Here is a 17,358-nt window from a genome sequence, read left to right on the forward strand (position 1 = left end):
AATTTTTTTAATAAAATGTTAAATGAAAAATATATATAATAATTATTATTATAAATATTTTTAACTTGAAATTAAAAATAATTAGTATTTGTCTTACCCAATTTAAATTGGTTGAGTGATCATGTCACTCTTCCACTTAAGTAAGTATTTGGAGTTCCAATCTTGCCTTGTGTTCCGTTGTATGTGTAGCAATTCATTGAATAACGATAGACCTTAATAAATAAAGTATCAATACATGGTGGATTAGTTTTCGGCTTGCCAAATTAGAAAATTCGTAGATAGGAGCGAGCTAAAGCAATTCTTAGGAGGGGCCAATATAAAAATATAACTCTAGAAGAAGAAAAAAAATTAAAATTAAAGAGGGGCTAATATAAAAATTAGAGACTTTTATACATTAAAAAATTTAATTTGGGGGCATTGCTCGCCTTAAATTACACTACCCTTCGCCCCTGTCCGTAGAAAAAAAAAATAGTATTTGTCTTTAAAGTAGAACAATTTTTCGTTGATAGCAATATTTATGAAAATTTGTCTTTGTTAAAATTTACCTAGTATAATTTTATTTGTTGGTATCGTATTCATTCTTGAAGTTAAAATAATATGATCAACGTTATTACCTATTCACATTTTATAACATAATTTTCAAGTTTTCAAATTTATAGACTTATATCATTACAAAATCTATTAGATTGATTAATATTTTTTAGTAACATTACCGGAACAACATCGTTGAGTATTAGTTAATGTGAAGAGAAACTAATAATAACTTTTGTTATTTAATATATAATTTATTCTATTAAAAAATAAATTATTATTTTTTGAATTGGTAAATATAATTTCTTTCAATTTCTTACGTAATTTTATTTGGTAATATTTATCATTAAAAAATAATAAATAACCATACTATCTTACAATACAATTGATAATTAGTATAATTTTTAGAGATAAGTATTGTTTTGGTCCCTAACGTTGAGGGTCAGAATCGAAACCATCCCCAACGTAATTTTTTATTTAGAATCATCCTTAACATTTTTTTTCATATTAAAATCGTCCTTTTAAATTTTTACGGACAAAAATACTCTTTACCACTACCAGCACCTTTACCACCACCAGCACCTCCCTTACTCCACTACCACCACCTCCCTTACTCCCATCAAATACTAATAATCAGAATCATAATCAAATTCAGAAGCAGAAACAACATCAAATTCAACGAGTACCCAATTCAACAACATCAAATTCAGAAACAACAACATCAAATTCAACAACAAAATTAACGCACAAAATCAGAATCAGAAGCAGAAATAAAGCAAAAGCAAATACAGAAGAAAAAAATACAGATGCAAAAGAAGAAGCAAATGCAGAAGTCAAAGTAGAAGAAGAAGCAGACGCAGATACAGATACAGAAGCAGAATCGGAAGCAGATGCAGAAGAAGAAGCAGATGTAGAAGCCGAAGCAGAATCATCGGCAGCTCGTGGGCGACGGAGCGACGGCGGCTGGGCAGATCGGCGGTGGTAGGAACCCAGCATAGCCTCAGATCCCCTTCTCTCTCCTTTGCGCGCCGCCTGCCTCGCGTCGGGCTCCCCTTCCCGGCGACGCACTCCATGGCAGCAGAAACATGCATGAACGACGACGACGTCTTCCTCTGTTCTCGGTTCTAACGGCGGCTCGTGGGCGAACCGGTGACAATGCAGGTGTCGCGATGGTGGCGACGGCTATAGCAGCGGCCTCCTCCCCTCCACTGGCGCTCCTCCCTTCCCCTTTCCCCCTTCCCCCTTCCTTTCCCCTTTTACTCCCCCCCCTCCCCCGGCGCCCTTTTCCCTTTCCTTTCTCCCCTCCCCCTTGATCCTTCTCTCTTTTTTTTTAATTTTATAATTTTTTTAAGATAGGGATAATTTAATAATAAAATAAAAAATTTTATTAAAAAGGACGATTTTAATACGAAAAAAAATGTTAAGGATGATTCTAAATAAAAAATTATGTTGGGGACGATTTTGATTCTCTCTTAACGTTAGAGATCAAAACAATACTTATCCCTAATTTTTATTAAATATTAATTTTTGTATAATTATAAATGAGATATTTTTTTAAAATAACTTAAGAAAATAGAAGTATACATACTAAATGCATCACGTCAGTATTTTTAATGCCAGAAGTAACCCGTTCCGGAATAATTTAAATTCGGAGTTTTAGTTTAGTAAGTAATAAGTAATTTCTTAATTTGATATGGGAAAAAAGTGTCGTCTCGGCAGGATTAGTCAAACTGAAACAAGGAACCGGCATGAGCATCAGGAATGCGGTTAATTGATGCCGCTCTCTCACACTAAGACACTCTCCTCTTTCCCCTTTCGCTTCCAACGGTCCAACTTTGACTACCCTCCATTTCCATTTCCCCCTCCCCTCCCACCATGCCTTCTTCCACATTCTCTAAACCCTAACACAACTCTCCTTTCCAAAACTCTCTTCTTCTTCTTCTTCTCCTGTTGATCGCTTCCTCTTCTCTTCTCTTTTCTTTTAGCTGTTCTCGTTGAACGATCGCAATTTCGCAATGAACGTTACGATCGATTCGGCGCTCCTCGATTTCCTTGTTCCCTCTCTTTGGGAGATCAAAGTCTCCGTCGTCGCCTCATTCGTCGTCATACTGGCATACTCCTTCTTCACTTTCCGTACCGGCGACTCCGACGACGCCGCCGACCGAACACTCTCGGACAACCCCGTAACCGACGCTGCCTACGACAAAGACAAGGTCACTTTCGTCATTTACCGGAACTTTTCTAGTATTCAACCGTCGCCGTGCTTCCAATTCCGATAGTGCTTGTTTTGATCCCCCCCCCCCCCTTCAATTCTTTTGCAACTAGTATTTTCATGAATTGATGAATTTAAGTGCAGTATTGTATTTAGTTTACTCTGACTGTGATTTGTTATTAATAGTTCGAGATTGCGGTTGTTACTTGTTAGGAACGAAAACACGGTTGTGCTGTTGAAGGTGTTTGTTTTCATGTTAGTTACTTCGTGGAGTAATTTTTAACTTGTTGACATGCAGTTCTGCACTTATTTTTGTAGATCATATTGAAAGGAGATTCTCAAGGTGGTTCGGCCTACCTGATCAAGGTATTTTGATTTTCATTTCTAGCTATGCTTTATTCTGTTCTGCCTTTCTAAATTTAGAAGTTGAATTGCATTTTAAGCTTATGTGTGTGTATATGTGTGTGTGTGTTTATGTCTGTGTACGTGTTGAACTATTGCCATTTATATTTCTTTAATTCTCTTTTTCAGTTAGAACTATTGGCTGCTAAGAATCTAATTGGAGCAAACTTAAATGGAACATCAGATCCTTACGTTATCATCACGTGCGGGAATGAAAAGCGATTCAGGTCTACTGATAATTTTAGTTCCCTCTGTAGTTGAATGTATCTTTTAAAAGCGATTCAGGTCTTAACTATGATGTTTTTGGCTTGAGCTTGGAGAAAGATATGCTTTCTATGTGAATACTAGGTGTAGTTGGACCATATTATGATATTTGCTTTATATGTTGAATTGTTGTTGGCAGATATTCCAATTTTTCTCTTGACTATTTCATCTTCTAGATTTAGAGCTCTTTACTGCAAACAACCTTCTTCTCTCACTTCTCTTTTGATAAGAAATTTGTCCAGTAGCTAGTCTTATGTTAGAATTTTTAATTATGCTTAGGATTGTCTCTTTAGGAGAAACAATATTTTTATTGCTTTAAACTGAGTGCAATATGATTAAAGATAGTTTTGCACCCAAATGTGTCAGAAAGATGTCATTCTTCAAATTTTATATATGAAAAAAAAAAAAACCGTTATGCTTTAATCGAATACATACATGTGCTTTAATGGATGTTTTTAAGATAAAATGTAAAGAAGAACGTACACTCTCTGGTCCCTGCAAGAGTAATTAGAAAGGTATAGAGAAGATCAGCAAGGCACCTTCACAAGTATGACACAGATCGGGAATGAGTTACATCTGAGTTTGTTATATTTGTGTCATGTTGACAACATATGTTTTGCATCACAAGTATCTCTTCTTAGAAGTATCAAAGTTCTTTCTAATTTTTTTTAATAGGAAAATGGACATTTTTATTTGACCTTTGAGTTAATCATCTTTGTGCTGATACAGTTCCATGGTCCCTGGTTCAAGAAATCCTATGTGGGGTGAGGAGTTCAATTTTTCTGTTGATGAACTTCCTGTTCAGGTAGGCTTATCTTTTTACCATTAGTACCTAGAAAATACTGCCAAAAATAAATAAATAACAGTATTGAGAAATCGTTAATATTTTAAAACATATGTTCTAATACATGTTTACTACTTTTTTTCCTCCTCTTTAAATGACTTTCTTTCCGAGGCTAAATAATTTTAGGTCCCCCTATACACAACTTGCAAACAATAAATAGTTTTTTATGTTCACTGATCTTCATATATATATATATATAAATATATGGATTGATTTTTATCTTATCTAACTGACAATTAATTTTCTTCTATTTTTCTGTTGAGATAGGTAAGGATCATGTCATTTTGAACTCTATATAATTGATAACCTTTTACTTTGTTAACTTGAAATTATTTTAAGTGTGTCAACTGTATGCTGTCTGGACTGCAGTTTTGTGTTTCCTTTTATAAATCATTGGTGTTTGTACACTTTTCAAAGAAAACTACAACCAAGAAATAAGTGGAGAAGAATGCTAAGAATAAATATATCAGTTCATATTAAGTTTCTATCATAATGGTTCAACATAATATTTGGATATCTGAGCATTCACTCTGATTGGGAGGGGGAAAATGTCAGGATATACTTCTCAATTGACAGAGTAAATCTGTTATGTAGGTTTTCGTGAAACTGACTACTTTCCCTGCTGACGTAGCAGATCAATGTCACAATATATGATTGGGATATAATTTGGAAAAGTGCAGTTCTTGGTTCAGTGACTGTTCCAGTTGAAAGAGAAGGTCAAACTGGTGCCGTATGGTACTCTTTGGATAGCACATCAGGGCAGGTAATACCTGCTTCTGAAGAAATTTTCTGAGTTCATAGTTTTCATTGGCTATGACATGCTAGAAACTTTTTATTCCTCACAAATACCATTATGGATCTTTTGGTTGAACTCAGGTTTGTCTTCATATAAAGACAATAAAACTATCTGCAAACTCTACTAGGTGGGTTTTTAGGTTTATATTTGATTTTAAATTTAAATTAATTTACTTTTCCTTCAAGTAAATTATCTTTGTTCAAGATACTCTGTTACTGTTATTATTATTGTTATCATTAATATTATTATTGTTAATATTAATAATAATATTATTATTATTATTGTTGTTGTTGTTGTTGGCCAATTTCTTATTTATTGATGTGTTTGACTAATAGGATAAATGGTTTTGGCGGACCCAGCACTCGAAGAAGGATGCCTGTGGAAAAAGAGGGCCCTACTGTTGTTCATCAAAAGCCAGGACCTCTTCAAACAATATTCGATCTTCTTCCAGATGAGGTTATGAACTGAAACTAAATTTGTTTTTGTTACTAAGGATTATTAGTAAGAAGTTGTTTCTTAGATCATATGAGATTGGACACAAATGTGCATGTTTTTATCTGACTGGTCCTTTTTCGGTGATTGTGTAATCAGTAATGTGTTTCAGGATCTAACAAGTCAAGTATCCATTTCAGGTTCTTGATCATAGTTATTCTTGTGCACTTGAGAGGTCATTCTTGTATCATGGACGTATGTATGTTTCTGCATGGCACATTTGTTTCCATTCCAATGTGTTCTCGAAGCAAATAAAGGTCAGGTTATCGTTCTATTTTCCGAACACGCTGGGTGAGGTGGTTGTTCAATCATTCATATGTCAGTTACTTTCTTTTAACATTTTCTTAATAATATTTTCAAGTGAGATTAATAATAATTGTGAAGAATTGGACTTAGAGTAATTTTTCTTTAATGTTAACCTTCTGCTTAGGGGAAACAGCTCTATTATGTCATTGCCTGCGTGTTAATTTTCTGGAAAAAATGTCTATATGATTTCAGAATAAATAATCACTTCACTTATTAACACTGTCCATCTGGTATTTATAATGGCTTTTTCTTTCCACAGGTGGTTATTCCATTTGAGGACATAGATGAGGTGCAATATTCTGTCATTTTTCTCCCCCTGCACAATAACCATATTTCTGCTGTACTATTACTTACATCTGGTGTCATTTCTTTCTTTCCTGAAGATTCGAAGGAGTCAACATGCATTTATAAATCCTGCTATAACAATTATTCTCCGCATGGGTGCTGGTGGACATGGTGTTCCTCCTTTGGGAAGTCCTGATGGTTAGTAATTTGTTTTTTAAACTATTTCATTATTAATTATATCGTGGATACTTTCAATTATATTTTGTGGTTGCAATGCTTGTTATGTATGTATCACAATGGCATTTGGTAGGAATGTTACATGTCACATGTTATTGGATGACTTCATTTAGACTGGCATCTTAATTGATGGCTGTTGTTATATCAAATTGTGGAAAATGATACTACTGATCTTTATATTATTGCTGAATTTACATTATCATCATGTTTTGCTGCAAATTTGGCCTTCATTAGATGTTTTGCTTAGATCTTTGTTATGTTCTTCATTTCAGGTAGAGTCAGGTATAAGTTTGCCTCATTTTGGAACAGAAATCATGCATTTAGAAATCTACAACGTGCAGCAAATAATTTCCATGAAATGTTGGAAGCTGAGAAGAAGGTTACATCTCTTGCTTATGGAATTTTGTCTTCTATATCAATATTTCAAAACTGCAATTATAGATATTTATAAATCCCCCCCCCAAAAAAAAAAACCCAACAAAACAAAATATGATGCTTCTTGTTCCAAAATCTGAAAAGGAACTCATTGATCATGCTCCAGTGCACTAATATTTCCAATTATTCCCCCATGATCTTAATATTTATAACCAACTTGTTTAGAATTCATGTGAAAAACTTGAGAACTATTTAGTATAGTCAATACTATATTCTTTCCCGAACATACTTTTTTTTATTTCGTTCTTTTGATATGGAAGATAAATTCGTAAGTGAAAAAGCTATATACTATTAGCTCACCCTATGTTTTGTACCATTTTTCTCCTTTTCTTTATTATTTTACATTTTATCATTCTGGAAGTATGTATCGATAAAAAGTAAGCAAAAATAAAGAAAACATAAGATGCTAAACGAAGGTTGTGTAGGATAAATTATACTGGGATGAATCCCCATTTTTGTTTTTTATTATCATCTATCAAATTATGTTCATTGTTTTTAACTTTCTTTGATACAGGAAAATGCAGAGTCTGAGCTGCGAGCACATAGCAGTTCTGTCAGAGGAAATAAGATACTTGATAAAGTTCCTGAAGAAAGCATGCCGAAAACTGGAAAACTTCAAGCTTTTACCAAAGAAGAGGCTTTAGTTGGTATATATAATGTATGCATCGTTTTTTCCCTTTGTCTTAATGAAATGAATTAGCTATCATTATAGTTTCTAGTATATAGTAACTAGTGCCTCTTCTCCAGGGTGTTTTTCCTTGCACAGCTGAGCAGTTTTTTAACTTACTATTAAATGATGGATCACAATTTATTAGCAAGTATCGTGCAGTACGAAAGGATACTAATCTTGTGGTAAGTTTTCTTAAATTGCTGTTGTAATTCTTGTTCTTGTTAAACATTGTCATTTCGTCCAGTATTTAGAATGGAAATCAAATGCATCAATTATCTTTCATAATAAAAGTTTTCTGCCACCTGCTAGAGCTTGCATTTCAGTTGGTTGGTGGCTTCTAGTCATACTATTTTGAGCAGTTTGCTACAGAATCTTTCCCTCTCAACTCATCTCTTATGGATCAGATTTTTTCTCTTTGGCTTTCCTCTAGGCGTCACTGGAAGTGAGCCAAGCTGAGCCGAGCTAGACCAAGCTCAAGCTCGGCTCACGAAAATTGAGCTTGACTCACGGCTCAACTCATTAACAATCGAGCTTATTTCTTAAGCTCAAGCTCAAGCTCAAGCTCGGCTCACCAAAATCTCACGAGCTGGCTCAAATAAGAGAAACATAGATACATAATCTATAATATCAATAAATTATTTAAAAATATTTGAAAAGATCAATTTTATATATTTTTTATCTATCAATAAATTATAAATTTTTTATTTATGTCCTATAAAATTATATGTAAAAAATAAATATAAATATTAAATAATTAAGATTGTTATAATATATATATATATATATAATTGAGCCAGCTCACGAGCTAATGAGCTGAGCTTATCCAAGCTCAAGTTCGGCTCATTTAATTTATGAGCTCAATTTCAGGCTCAAGCTTGGCTCACCAGCTCACGAGCTTAGCTTATCGAGCTGTTAACGAGTCGAGCTCGAGCTGGCTCATGAGCTGGCTTGACTCACTTCCAGCCTTAGGTCAGCACTTCGTTTATTTCTCTTGTTGATGTGTTTTTGTTTGTGCTTTTCTGTGGTTATTCTTTTCTTTTTTTTTTTTTTTTGGTTGTTGTGGGAGGGAGAAAGAGAGAATTCTCTTAAAGATTTGCTGGGGTTTAGATTATTGTTTCTCTTAAAGATTTGCTGTGGGAATTCTGAGCTTTCTTAAATCCTTTTATTTTTTTTTTAGATAATTTTGTAAAAAAAGAAAGAAAGAAAGAAAGAAAGTATTTTCTTTATTGCAAAATCAATAAATAAATAAAAGATATTCAGAGTTGTGCAAGGCATATATATATGTTATAACATTTAAATATATACTTACTGTGAAATTTGATGTCGATTATTGCATTGTGGCCATATTAATTCTTATATATAAAAGTTTAACCGAATGGAATGCTGGTTGAAGTTGTTGCTTTCTCTGTGGTTATTTTGTTTCCAGATGGGACAGTGGCATACAGCAGAAGAATATGATGGTCAAGTTCGAGAAATAACCTTCAGATCCCTCTGTAACAGCCCTATGTGCCCACCAGACACAGCAATGACAGAATGGCAACATCATGTTTTGTCACCAGACAAGAAAAAACTGGTAAGACTGTTGCATATATTTACTTATGATGATATATCCATGAAGAAAGTGATGATATCAGTCTGCTGGTAGTCCAGCCTTCAGTTTGCTAACTTCACTATTCAACTATCATTCTCCACTTCTTTATTATTCCCCATTTCTTGTCTTATTTTCTTTGATTTTGTGATTGTGTGATATCTTGAAGGTGTTTGAGACTGTACAGCAGGCTCATGATGTTCCTTTTGGGTCGTATTTTGAGGTATAATACTGTGGACATCTTACTTTGATCCTTATCTGTTTTCTCTACCTTTTTTTCTCTTTTAAAATATAATTGTTAAGGTGTACGTGTAAATCAGGGGTAGATTTATTTTATAGTCTTTATTATTTCCCATCAGAAGTGAGGAAGAACAAGTTCTACTTAAATACCTATTCTAGAAATCCTAGATGACTATTTATCTGATAATGGGTTGATTGATTACGGTTAGTCATAAAGAAATGGGAAATAATAAAAAAATATACTAATTCCGCCGTCTAATGTATAATGTATATCTTTCGAGATAATAGATGACATAAATTCATGGTCAAACAGGTACACTGTAAATGGGTTCTCGAGACAACAAATGAAAGATCATGTACCTTGGACATAAAAGTGGGTAAGTTTGGATTGAAACTTCTGTTATTTTCCTGCTTCATTTTTTCTTCCCCCTTTAGGCTTGTATAAATATAATACTCAGAATAACTCTGGAGCTAAATAACCAGCTTCTGGATCAAATATTGTTTTAAAGACAATAGGTATTGGTTCATGCGTAAAACAAAGATTCTGTGAAGTTATTTTTTATCCTCGGACAGTTCCCAGTTGTATAGAAACTCAAATTTCAATCCCACGGAACATGAAACGAATTGAGAAATGAGCCCTTTTTTTCATATTTTACATTTGGTTATATGGGGCATTTAGTTTATTGCTTTTAGGTATGGAGACCCTTTTGTAAAACCTACGATCCCTGAGTGATAGACATGTAACTGCATCCAGAAGAGATTTCTGGATACTTTAGTTGTATCTTACCTTGAGGGGACCAAAATGAAAGGCATTGGCATTTTTTTGAACCTTTATGTTCAGGACTAATTATAAGCAATTTTTTCTGCAGGTGCACATTTTAAGAAATGGTGTGTGATGCAATCGAAAATAAAGTCAGGGGCAGTCAATGAGGTTGGTTGATTCTTTGATCGATTAACAATCTGATTCAGTAGTTCCTTCAAATCTTAGGTAGTAAGTAGTAACAGTTTTAAATTAACCTATAAAATGGTGGTTCATCCATGTAGTACAAGAAAGAAGTTGAAGTGATGTTGGAGGTTGCTCGTTCGTACATAAAGCCGCATACTACTGATGATGAGACTGATATGGCATCTTTGCCTCCTGCGGTGGCACTGGAAAACTAAGATTTCCAGCGACATCAGATTAGGATTTTATTTATTTGTGTAATAATATTGTAAAGATTTTTTGTTAGTCATTCTTTTAATACGCAGATCTAATATAATATGTAGAGGCAACGTCTTGATAACTTTCAGCTTGTTCTTACCCGGGATTCTAGTGTTAAATCTTTGTTCTTTAACACCCACACGGAAAATGAAAATCATTTTGTTTACAACTGTTGGAATAGAAAAAAAGTTACTTCCCTTGCAAAACTTGGGTTGTCTTTGCGCCAAATATTGGTAACATTATTTATTCAACTATTTTATTACATACAATTACTAGCCACTATCTAAAACTTATTCATCAAAAAACGAATATTCTCTCATTGGCTTTCCTTGTCAAATCTAGAAACAGACTAATGCCCAAGCTATACGATCCAAGTTTGAGGAAAATGCTAGATAATGAGAATATTTGTTAATTTATTCTAAAAAATTGTCTATAAAAAAAATCATTCATATATTTGTTTGAAATTTTAAAATTTAATTCATAAAAATAATTATTCTCAGGAAAAAATAGTTATCCGAATTTTGAAATTCTTATTTCCATTACAGAAAACGAATATTTGATATGTATATCCAATATTAAAAACAGTTTATGTATATCCAATTACTTAACGTCAACAAAAATAATTACATTTTATATTGATCACGTAAATGATTATATAAAAGAACGAATATAATTAGAAAACTATATAAAATATTTTATACTGTCAATACATCAAAATTAAAATCAAAATTAAATTCTAAATATTAGCATGTAAAATTACTATATTAATTGTCAAATATTTTTTTCTTTTAATGAATAAATATGTTTGTAACTTATTCTTGTGAATATTAAAAACAATTCATAACCATTTATATACTAAATAAACATTTTTTAATATCCGGATATAACACTTTTGAGAATATAATTTTTTGAAATATATTTTTTAACCTTTAAATTATATACAAATTAACTCCATAACTGTTTTTCTTTCTTTCTTTTTTAAATAATGTTTTTTCCGGGGTCAAAGAGACTCCTTTCTTATTTTTCTTTTTCTGGTCTTGACAAGACTCCTCTTCTCTTTTGAGTATGATCCAATTAAAGCACAAAAGACGAGAACCTTAGCGTGACAATAAGGCCCATTGAATGAGTCCAGCCCTCTCATATTTCTTCAGCTCGTTGGATCTCGCACACAGAGGGAGAGAGAGACTGAGAGAGATGAAGAGGAGATGGCTGAGTAGCTACGGCGTTGCGGCGGCGGTGGTGGTTGTGGTCTTGTTGGCCGCCTTGAGTATCGGTACATCAGCGGAGCAACTGAGCACAAGAGAATGCGAGAATCTTGGATTCTCCGGTCTCGCTCTGTGCTCCGATTGCAAGACTTTCTCCGAGTACGTCAAAGACAAAGGTAATCTCCATTCTTCAATTTCCGATCTCAATTTTCCTTTTTCTTTTTAATTTTCGATCTCGTGCTTTATTTATTTATTTTTGGTTAGTTCCATATTTTGAATTGAGCTCAGAATTCCGGTTGCAGAGCTGGTATCGGATTGTTACAAGTGTTGCACGGAAGATTCCAATGATGCCACTGCCAAGGTATATAGATAATTATATATAGTTAGGAAACGATGATTTCACAATTAATCACTAATACTTATATTATGATAACTGCAATTACCATTTACTAATTACTCTTAGTTACAAATAGAAAGAAACTAGTATACTTCATGTGCACTATTATTGATGCAAATTATATTACTTCATGTGTATTATTATTGTTGAATAATATCTTGTGGTCTCACCAAATTGCATTTGAGGAACTAGTGTAGTGCTGGATTTTGTTTAAAGATACACTATGCTGTACTTTTCTCCCTTTCAAGGTCGAGAATTTATCAACTTTAGGAAAATAAAAGGAAAATACTGAGACATTTGGTGACACAAACTTGTTTGATGAAGGAGACAAGTACAGAGTTAGGCAAATTATCTCTATTTGCATGTGTGCATGTGTCCGTAGTTACCGAACGGGGCCTTAGAGTGTTTTGGTTTGTAGATGGTAAGTCATAATTTGATTCAAGGGGAAAGCAACTTTTCTTTATTTCTTGTCCAAATCAAACCATGGTTTGAGTTAAATTGTAAAATAAAAGAGTTGAAATTCAGTTTGCATCCTTCAAACTATGGTTTGGAATCTTCCAACACCATATACACACACACTAAGTTCAAGTGAAATTGGAAGGTGAGTGATACTATTTTAATTTTCAGTTTGCCTTAACCGGCATCAGAGTTTTGGCTTTTGAAGTAATAATGAAAATCCTGGATCCTTCATGAGAGTGCTATGCATGCAAAAAATAGTACTAATGGTTGTTTATTGTTTTCTTTAGGTTGCATACTCTGGAGCCATTTTGGAAGTTTGCATGAGGAAGCTTGTTTTCTATCCTGAAGTTGTTGGCTTCATTGAAGAGGAGAAGGATAAATTTCCAACCGTCAAAGTTCAATATGTTTTTAATTCCCCACCAAAGCTAATCATGCTGGATCATGCAGGTGATCAGAAAGAAACAATCAGGTATGACTTCTTTAATTAAATTAAATTATAGTTTTAACTTCTTGCTTCATCCATGATAGACTTTGATTCGGTTACCACATCTAGTAGGATAATGTCCTGACTTCTGATCTTCTTGTCGGAGCATCTTGCTATCAGAACTTTGGTTTTTTAGGATCGATTAAAATGCAGTGACTTCCCATAGATCATAGATGTCTGTGTTTTAGATGCTGTGAATACTAAAAGACCTGACATAGTTTTGATAAACAATTGTTGTGTAATGTACTGATAACCTCCATTACAATACTTATGGAATTGATCGGTAACATTAACAAATACCAAAGCTTTTTTATGTGTAAATGAATAGTTTAATTGTGTGGGAAAAGCTCTTTCCATTGAAATAAAAGAATCTACTAGTTAGGGGGAAGGTTTTAGTTCTCTTTAACAATGAACCCTGCCAACAAAATGATGCCTTTCTTGCGTGCTAGGATTTAAAGGTAAAACATGGTGTTTTAGCTTGTTTCTGATTGAATATCTCTTCCCCGTTGCAGAATCGATAATTGGAAACGCGATCATATACTGCAGTTCATGCGAGAGAAGGTGAAGCCTGTGGCGGCTAATTGAGAAGCTATTACCCGTTATCAGCTACGCCACGTTCTTCATTTTAATTCTCATTATGTATGTCTTAACTCTGTTCAAAATTTGACCAAAAACAGAGTGAGAGTATATATGGTAATCACTTGGGCAAATCAATTAAACCTTTGGCAAGTGACCTGAATGACCTAAGACAATTGATAGCATATTTAAACATATTTTTTCAACTTTAGTCTTGTAGTATTTCGTTGGTGAAAAGTTTGTCTCGTTACTTGTTACTGTCGTGGTGTGTGTACAACTATTATGAATAATAATAATAATAGTAATAATAGAAAGATTTAATTACTCTATTGGTCTCTGGAGTTTTGCAAAATTTTTAATTAGGTTCTTATATTTTTTTTTTCCTTTTAATTGAGTCATTGTACCATTTTTTTTTAATTGGGTTCTTATACTTTTTTTTTTCCTTTTATTTGGGTCTCTGCACTAATTTTTTTTTTTTTAGTTGGGTCTCTATATAATTAAACCAATTATTGTCAAGTGGAACCTAATTCGTGCAAGAACTAAATTAAAAGGAAAAAAAGTATAGGAATCTAATTGAAAATTTTGCAAAATTATAGGGTCAACAGAGTAATTAAACCTAATAATAATAATAATATCATCATTATTAATTCATGCTATCAAGGTTTCATGCTTGATAAAATGGTTGAGACCTTCTTTACTAATTATGTTATCCTTTATAGTTTATACACTCTTTATTAAGCAAAGAGTATTGAATTTTTTGTTAATTAAATAAATTTTAGTTTTTTATTTATTATATTTTATATGCTTATATTTAAAGTTTACGGTGTTTGATTTTTCGCCTTTTTTTTAAACCTTTAATTACTAGTTAATTTTCAGAAAGCTCACCTATCTTTCTACAATAGGTCTTTCTTTAAGTTTGGAAGCGCAAAAAAAAAATGATTATTAGCATATAGACTTGTTTCGGAGTTTACCTAGAACCGGATGATTGGGCTCGAATGGAATGCCCAAACGTTGAAGGAAGGTGGCCTCCAACTTGTTCCTGTCTGGGAGCCACCGTCCGAGTTGTGTGCTTTGAAGAAAAAGGAGGGGTGGTGGTACCTGCGAAGACACTCTGATGTCTAAGTCAGCAAGAGGTTAAGTAGGTTCAGAATATTGGAACTTAAGTTTACCTGAGGGTGTCAGTGTATTTATAGGGAAGGAACCAATAATCACCGCTGAATTAGTTCCACTTCTAATAGTGGATAACCGCCCCTTTATCTTAGGGTTGTTGGGATCTCTCTTCTAAAAGTGGGTGAGAGATTTAAGAGGCAGTTATTCACTTAGATAAGTGATGACTGCTTGCTGGTGTCGACCCCAACTTCTTAGTGGAGGTCGGATAGTCAGTGAAGGCCAACCTTTTGGATTGGGCCTCTTGCCTTGATTAGGCCTGGCTTATGTTTTGGGGTAGGGTATGAACAGTGCCCCTACTCGAGTCCGATCTCTTAGTTACGAGTTGGATTCGAGTATTAATTGAGCTCGGGGACGCTTAAGTCGGTATTTTCGTTCAAGTCGGAAAACTGACGTGCTTTTAATTTTGAAACCGACGTGATTTTGAATTTTTCAATCGTCGCATCTAATCAAACGTCGCGTCCGTTTGGTTTTTGCATTTACACGTGGGGGGTGGGGGGGGGAGGGACGGTTACATTGGTAACGACGCGTTCTTTTAATGACTGAACTGTTTTACGATTATGCCCCTGGTATCTTATAAATACCTTTCCCTCCTTCTTTCTTTTCTTTCGTTTTCGACGCTTCCTTTCTGTTCTAACTCAAATCCCTTGCGCTTTCGTCTGCTGGTGTTCTGGAGTGTTTGCCTCTTTATCTTCTTCTTCACAAAGGTTAGTTCTTTGTATTTTCCTTTCGCTTTTTACAGTATTTTCTGTTTCTTCTGTATGCTTTTGGGAGTGATATTTCTTTGTGATATATTTACTATTCGTAGTAACAAGATTTTGTATTTTCTTTTTTGCGAGAGTCTTTTTGGTTGTGATTATTGGCTGCTCTTGACTTTTGTTTGAAAAGAACTGCTTTGCTGTGGACTGGCTTTTGATGGTTTCTTTTTGCATAATGTAGGTGTTATCACTTTGACGTACATTTTGCATTTTCTGAAAAAATGTCTTCCTGTGTCCCTGAGCCCTTATTGCAACGGGTAGACTCCTTTGTGCTATCTGAACACCCAATAGTAGATACCGTTTTCATAACCGAGCTTAGAAAACACCATAGGGTCTGTAGCCTTGATAGTGATAAATCCAAATATGAGCTAGTGGCCCAGATCCTGAGGACTGAGTTTGTTGTAGGAGAATTAACGACACTGACCCCCACTTTATTTTCATGTATGATGTCTTTTTACCCGTCTTGGGGTTACCCTGCCTTTTTCCGACTTTAAAATAGAAGTTTTGTCCCATTGTAGAGTAGCTCCTATCCAACTCCATCCTAATTCTTGGGGTTTTCTCAAAATTTATCAACTTGTCAGCCAAGGACTTGACTTTCCAATTTCCTTAAAGATCATCTATCTTTTCCATCTGACCAAACCTTTTAGTGCTAAGAACAAACAACAATGGGTTTATTCCCGAGCTATTCAAGGCCATAAAGTTTTTTCCATTTTTGATGAATTCTTTCATGACTTCAAGAATTTTTTCTTCAAGGTCCAATCTAGCGAGGGTCATCACCCTTTTTTCTAAACGAGAACAATGAGCCCCGATTTTCTCTATATTGGGTAGAAACAGCCTCTGTGAAAAAATATGGTCTAGTAGACTTGGAGGAGGTAAAGGAGGCTGTAGTTGACTTTTTTCGAGAGGCCTAGGGGCAGGCTCCAAACCTGGACACCAAAAATTTTTTTCTTGGATCTCTGAGCTACGTCAGGACCAAGCTAGGTAGTCACTTGTTGGTAGTCGAATTTGATTACTTCCGACTTGTATTAATCTATTTACTTTATTTCTAACTTGGGTGCTAATCATTTTTATTTTTTCTTTCAGAAAAAATGAAAAGCGGATCGAGGGCGGCTTACAACAAGGTACAAGAGGCTAAGAGAAATGCCCACTCCCGAGCTGCTGCACAGGAACTCAGGGCTTCTGCTACTCCTCTTCTTCATGGGTCTGGTTTGGGGACCTCTTCTTCTTGGCCAATCTTGGTAAATCCTATTCTTACTCCTCCTCCCCTTCCTCCTCCTCCCCCAATTCAATCCACCTCGGAACTTGAAAAGAAAAAATGAAAAACCTCGGAAGCCGGAGCCTCTAGTGTTGGGGATGCCGGCTTTGATGGGCCAAAGTTTACTAGGAAGCACATCCTCCCATACAGCCAAATTGCTATGGATGATGTTGCTATCCGAAATCATCTTCAAATTTTAATCCAAGGGAAAATTCGAACTGCTTGGGTCTGCACCTCTCTCCTTGATATTTTTGACAAGACTCTCTTGAGTGCTACCCAACAATCTTTAGAAAATCTTCAAGGGAGGATTGTCATGTATCAGGAAGAAGAAAGAAGGTTGCAGGAGGAGAACAATTGGCTGAAGGAAGAGCTTATCCAGACCCGGGAGAGGGAGAAAAAATTGATGGGCCAGTGTGTAATGGCTGAGGGTCTAAAGGAGAAAGCTGAACAGAACTATGTTAGGATCTTTTCGGCCAATCTTGATTTGAAAAAGGAGGTTGAGCAGCTTCAGGAGAGCTACCAGGAGTTGGAGGACTCCATTGTTGAGGGTACTG

General features: G+C 34.6%; 2 protein-coding genes across 3 annotated transcripts; both read left to right on the plus strand.

The window, feature by feature from the left end:
- Positions 1 to 2,201: 2,201 nt before the first annotated feature.
- On the plus strand, positions 2,202 to 10,709 carry LOC107623816 (C2 domain-containing protein / GRAM domain-containing protein). Of its 2 annotated transcripts, XM_088507943.1 has the most exons (18): positions 2,249 to 2,744; positions 3,062 to 3,109; positions 3,275 to 3,372; positions 4,139 to 4,214; positions 4,888 to 5,016; positions 5,130 to 5,176; positions 5,385 to 5,505; positions 5,682 to 5,798; positions 6,107 to 6,136; positions 6,231 to 6,330; positions 6,642 to 6,748; positions 7,319 to 7,462; positions 7,552 to 7,656; positions 8,901 to 9,047; positions 9,232 to 9,285; positions 9,616 to 9,679; positions 10,172 to 10,233; positions 10,347 to 10,709. In XM_088507943.1, exons 1-18 carry the CDS (start codon positions 2,547 to 2,549, stop codon positions 10,461 to 10,463), a joined length of 1,764 nt encoding a protein of 587 aa, XP_088364069.1. In that variant the 5' UTR covers positions 2,249 to 2,546; the 3' UTR covers positions 10,464 to 10,709. The 2 variants fall into 2 exon arrangements, with proteins under 2 accessions (XP_088364063.1, XP_088364069.1); XM_088507937.1 differs by lacking the exon at positions 6,107 to 6,136 and having other exon boundaries at positions 2,202 to 2,744; positions 5,682 to 5,837.
- Positions 10,710 to 11,514: 805 nt separating this feature from the next.
- Positions 11,515 to 13,948, plus strand: LOC107624004 (selenoprotein family protein). The gene is made up of 4 exons (XM_016326432.3): positions 11,515 to 11,884; positions 12,011 to 12,069; positions 12,852 to 13,033; positions 13,561 to 13,948. Exons 1-4 carry the CDS (start codon positions 11,626 to 11,628, stop codon positions 13,631 to 13,633), a joined length of 573 nt encoding a protein of 190 aa, XP_016181918.1. The 5' UTR covers positions 11,515 to 11,625; the 3' UTR covers positions 13,634 to 13,948.
- Positions 13,949 to 17,358: the final 3,410 nt, after the last annotated feature.

The sequence above is a fragment of the Arachis ipaensis genome, chromosome B10, assembly GCF_059453495.1.
Source record: "Arachis ipaensis isolate K30076 ecotype BB chromosome B10, ASM5945349v1, whole genome shotgun sequence".
Lineage (NCBI taxonomy): Eukaryota > Viridiplantae > Streptophyta > Magnoliopsida > Fabales > Fabaceae > Arachis > Arachis ipaensis.

What these genes read in the sequence shown, in the direction of transcription:
- LOC107623816 (XM_088507937.1), top strand. Translation starts at nt 2,547, where the DNA reads ATGAACGTTACGATCGATTCGGCGCTCCTCGATTTCCTTGTTCCCTCT. An exon ending in TGGATAGCACATCAGGGCAG is followed by an intron (nt 5,017 to 5,129) that starts GTAATACCTGCT and finishes GGTTGAACTCAG; the next exon opens with GTTTGTCTTCATATAAAGAC. An exon ending in TCGATCTTCTTCCAGATGAG is followed by an intron (nt 5,506 to 5,681) that starts GTTATGAACTGA and finishes TATCCATTTCAG; the next exon opens with GTTCTTGATCATAGTTATTC.
- LOC107624004 (XM_016326432.3), top strand. Translation starts at nt 11,626, where the DNA reads ATGAGTCCAGCCCTCTCATATTTCTTCAGCTCGTTGGATCTCGCACAC. An exon ending in CGAGTACGTCAAAGACAAAG is followed by an intron (nt 11,885 to 12,010) that starts GTAATCTCCATT and finishes TTCCGGTTGCAG; the next exon opens with AGCTGGTATCGGATTGTTAC. An exon ending in GATCAGAAAGAAACAATCAG is followed by an intron (nt 13,034 to 13,560) that starts GTATGACTTCTT and finishes TCCCCGTTGCAG; the next exon opens with AATCGATAATTGGAAACGCG.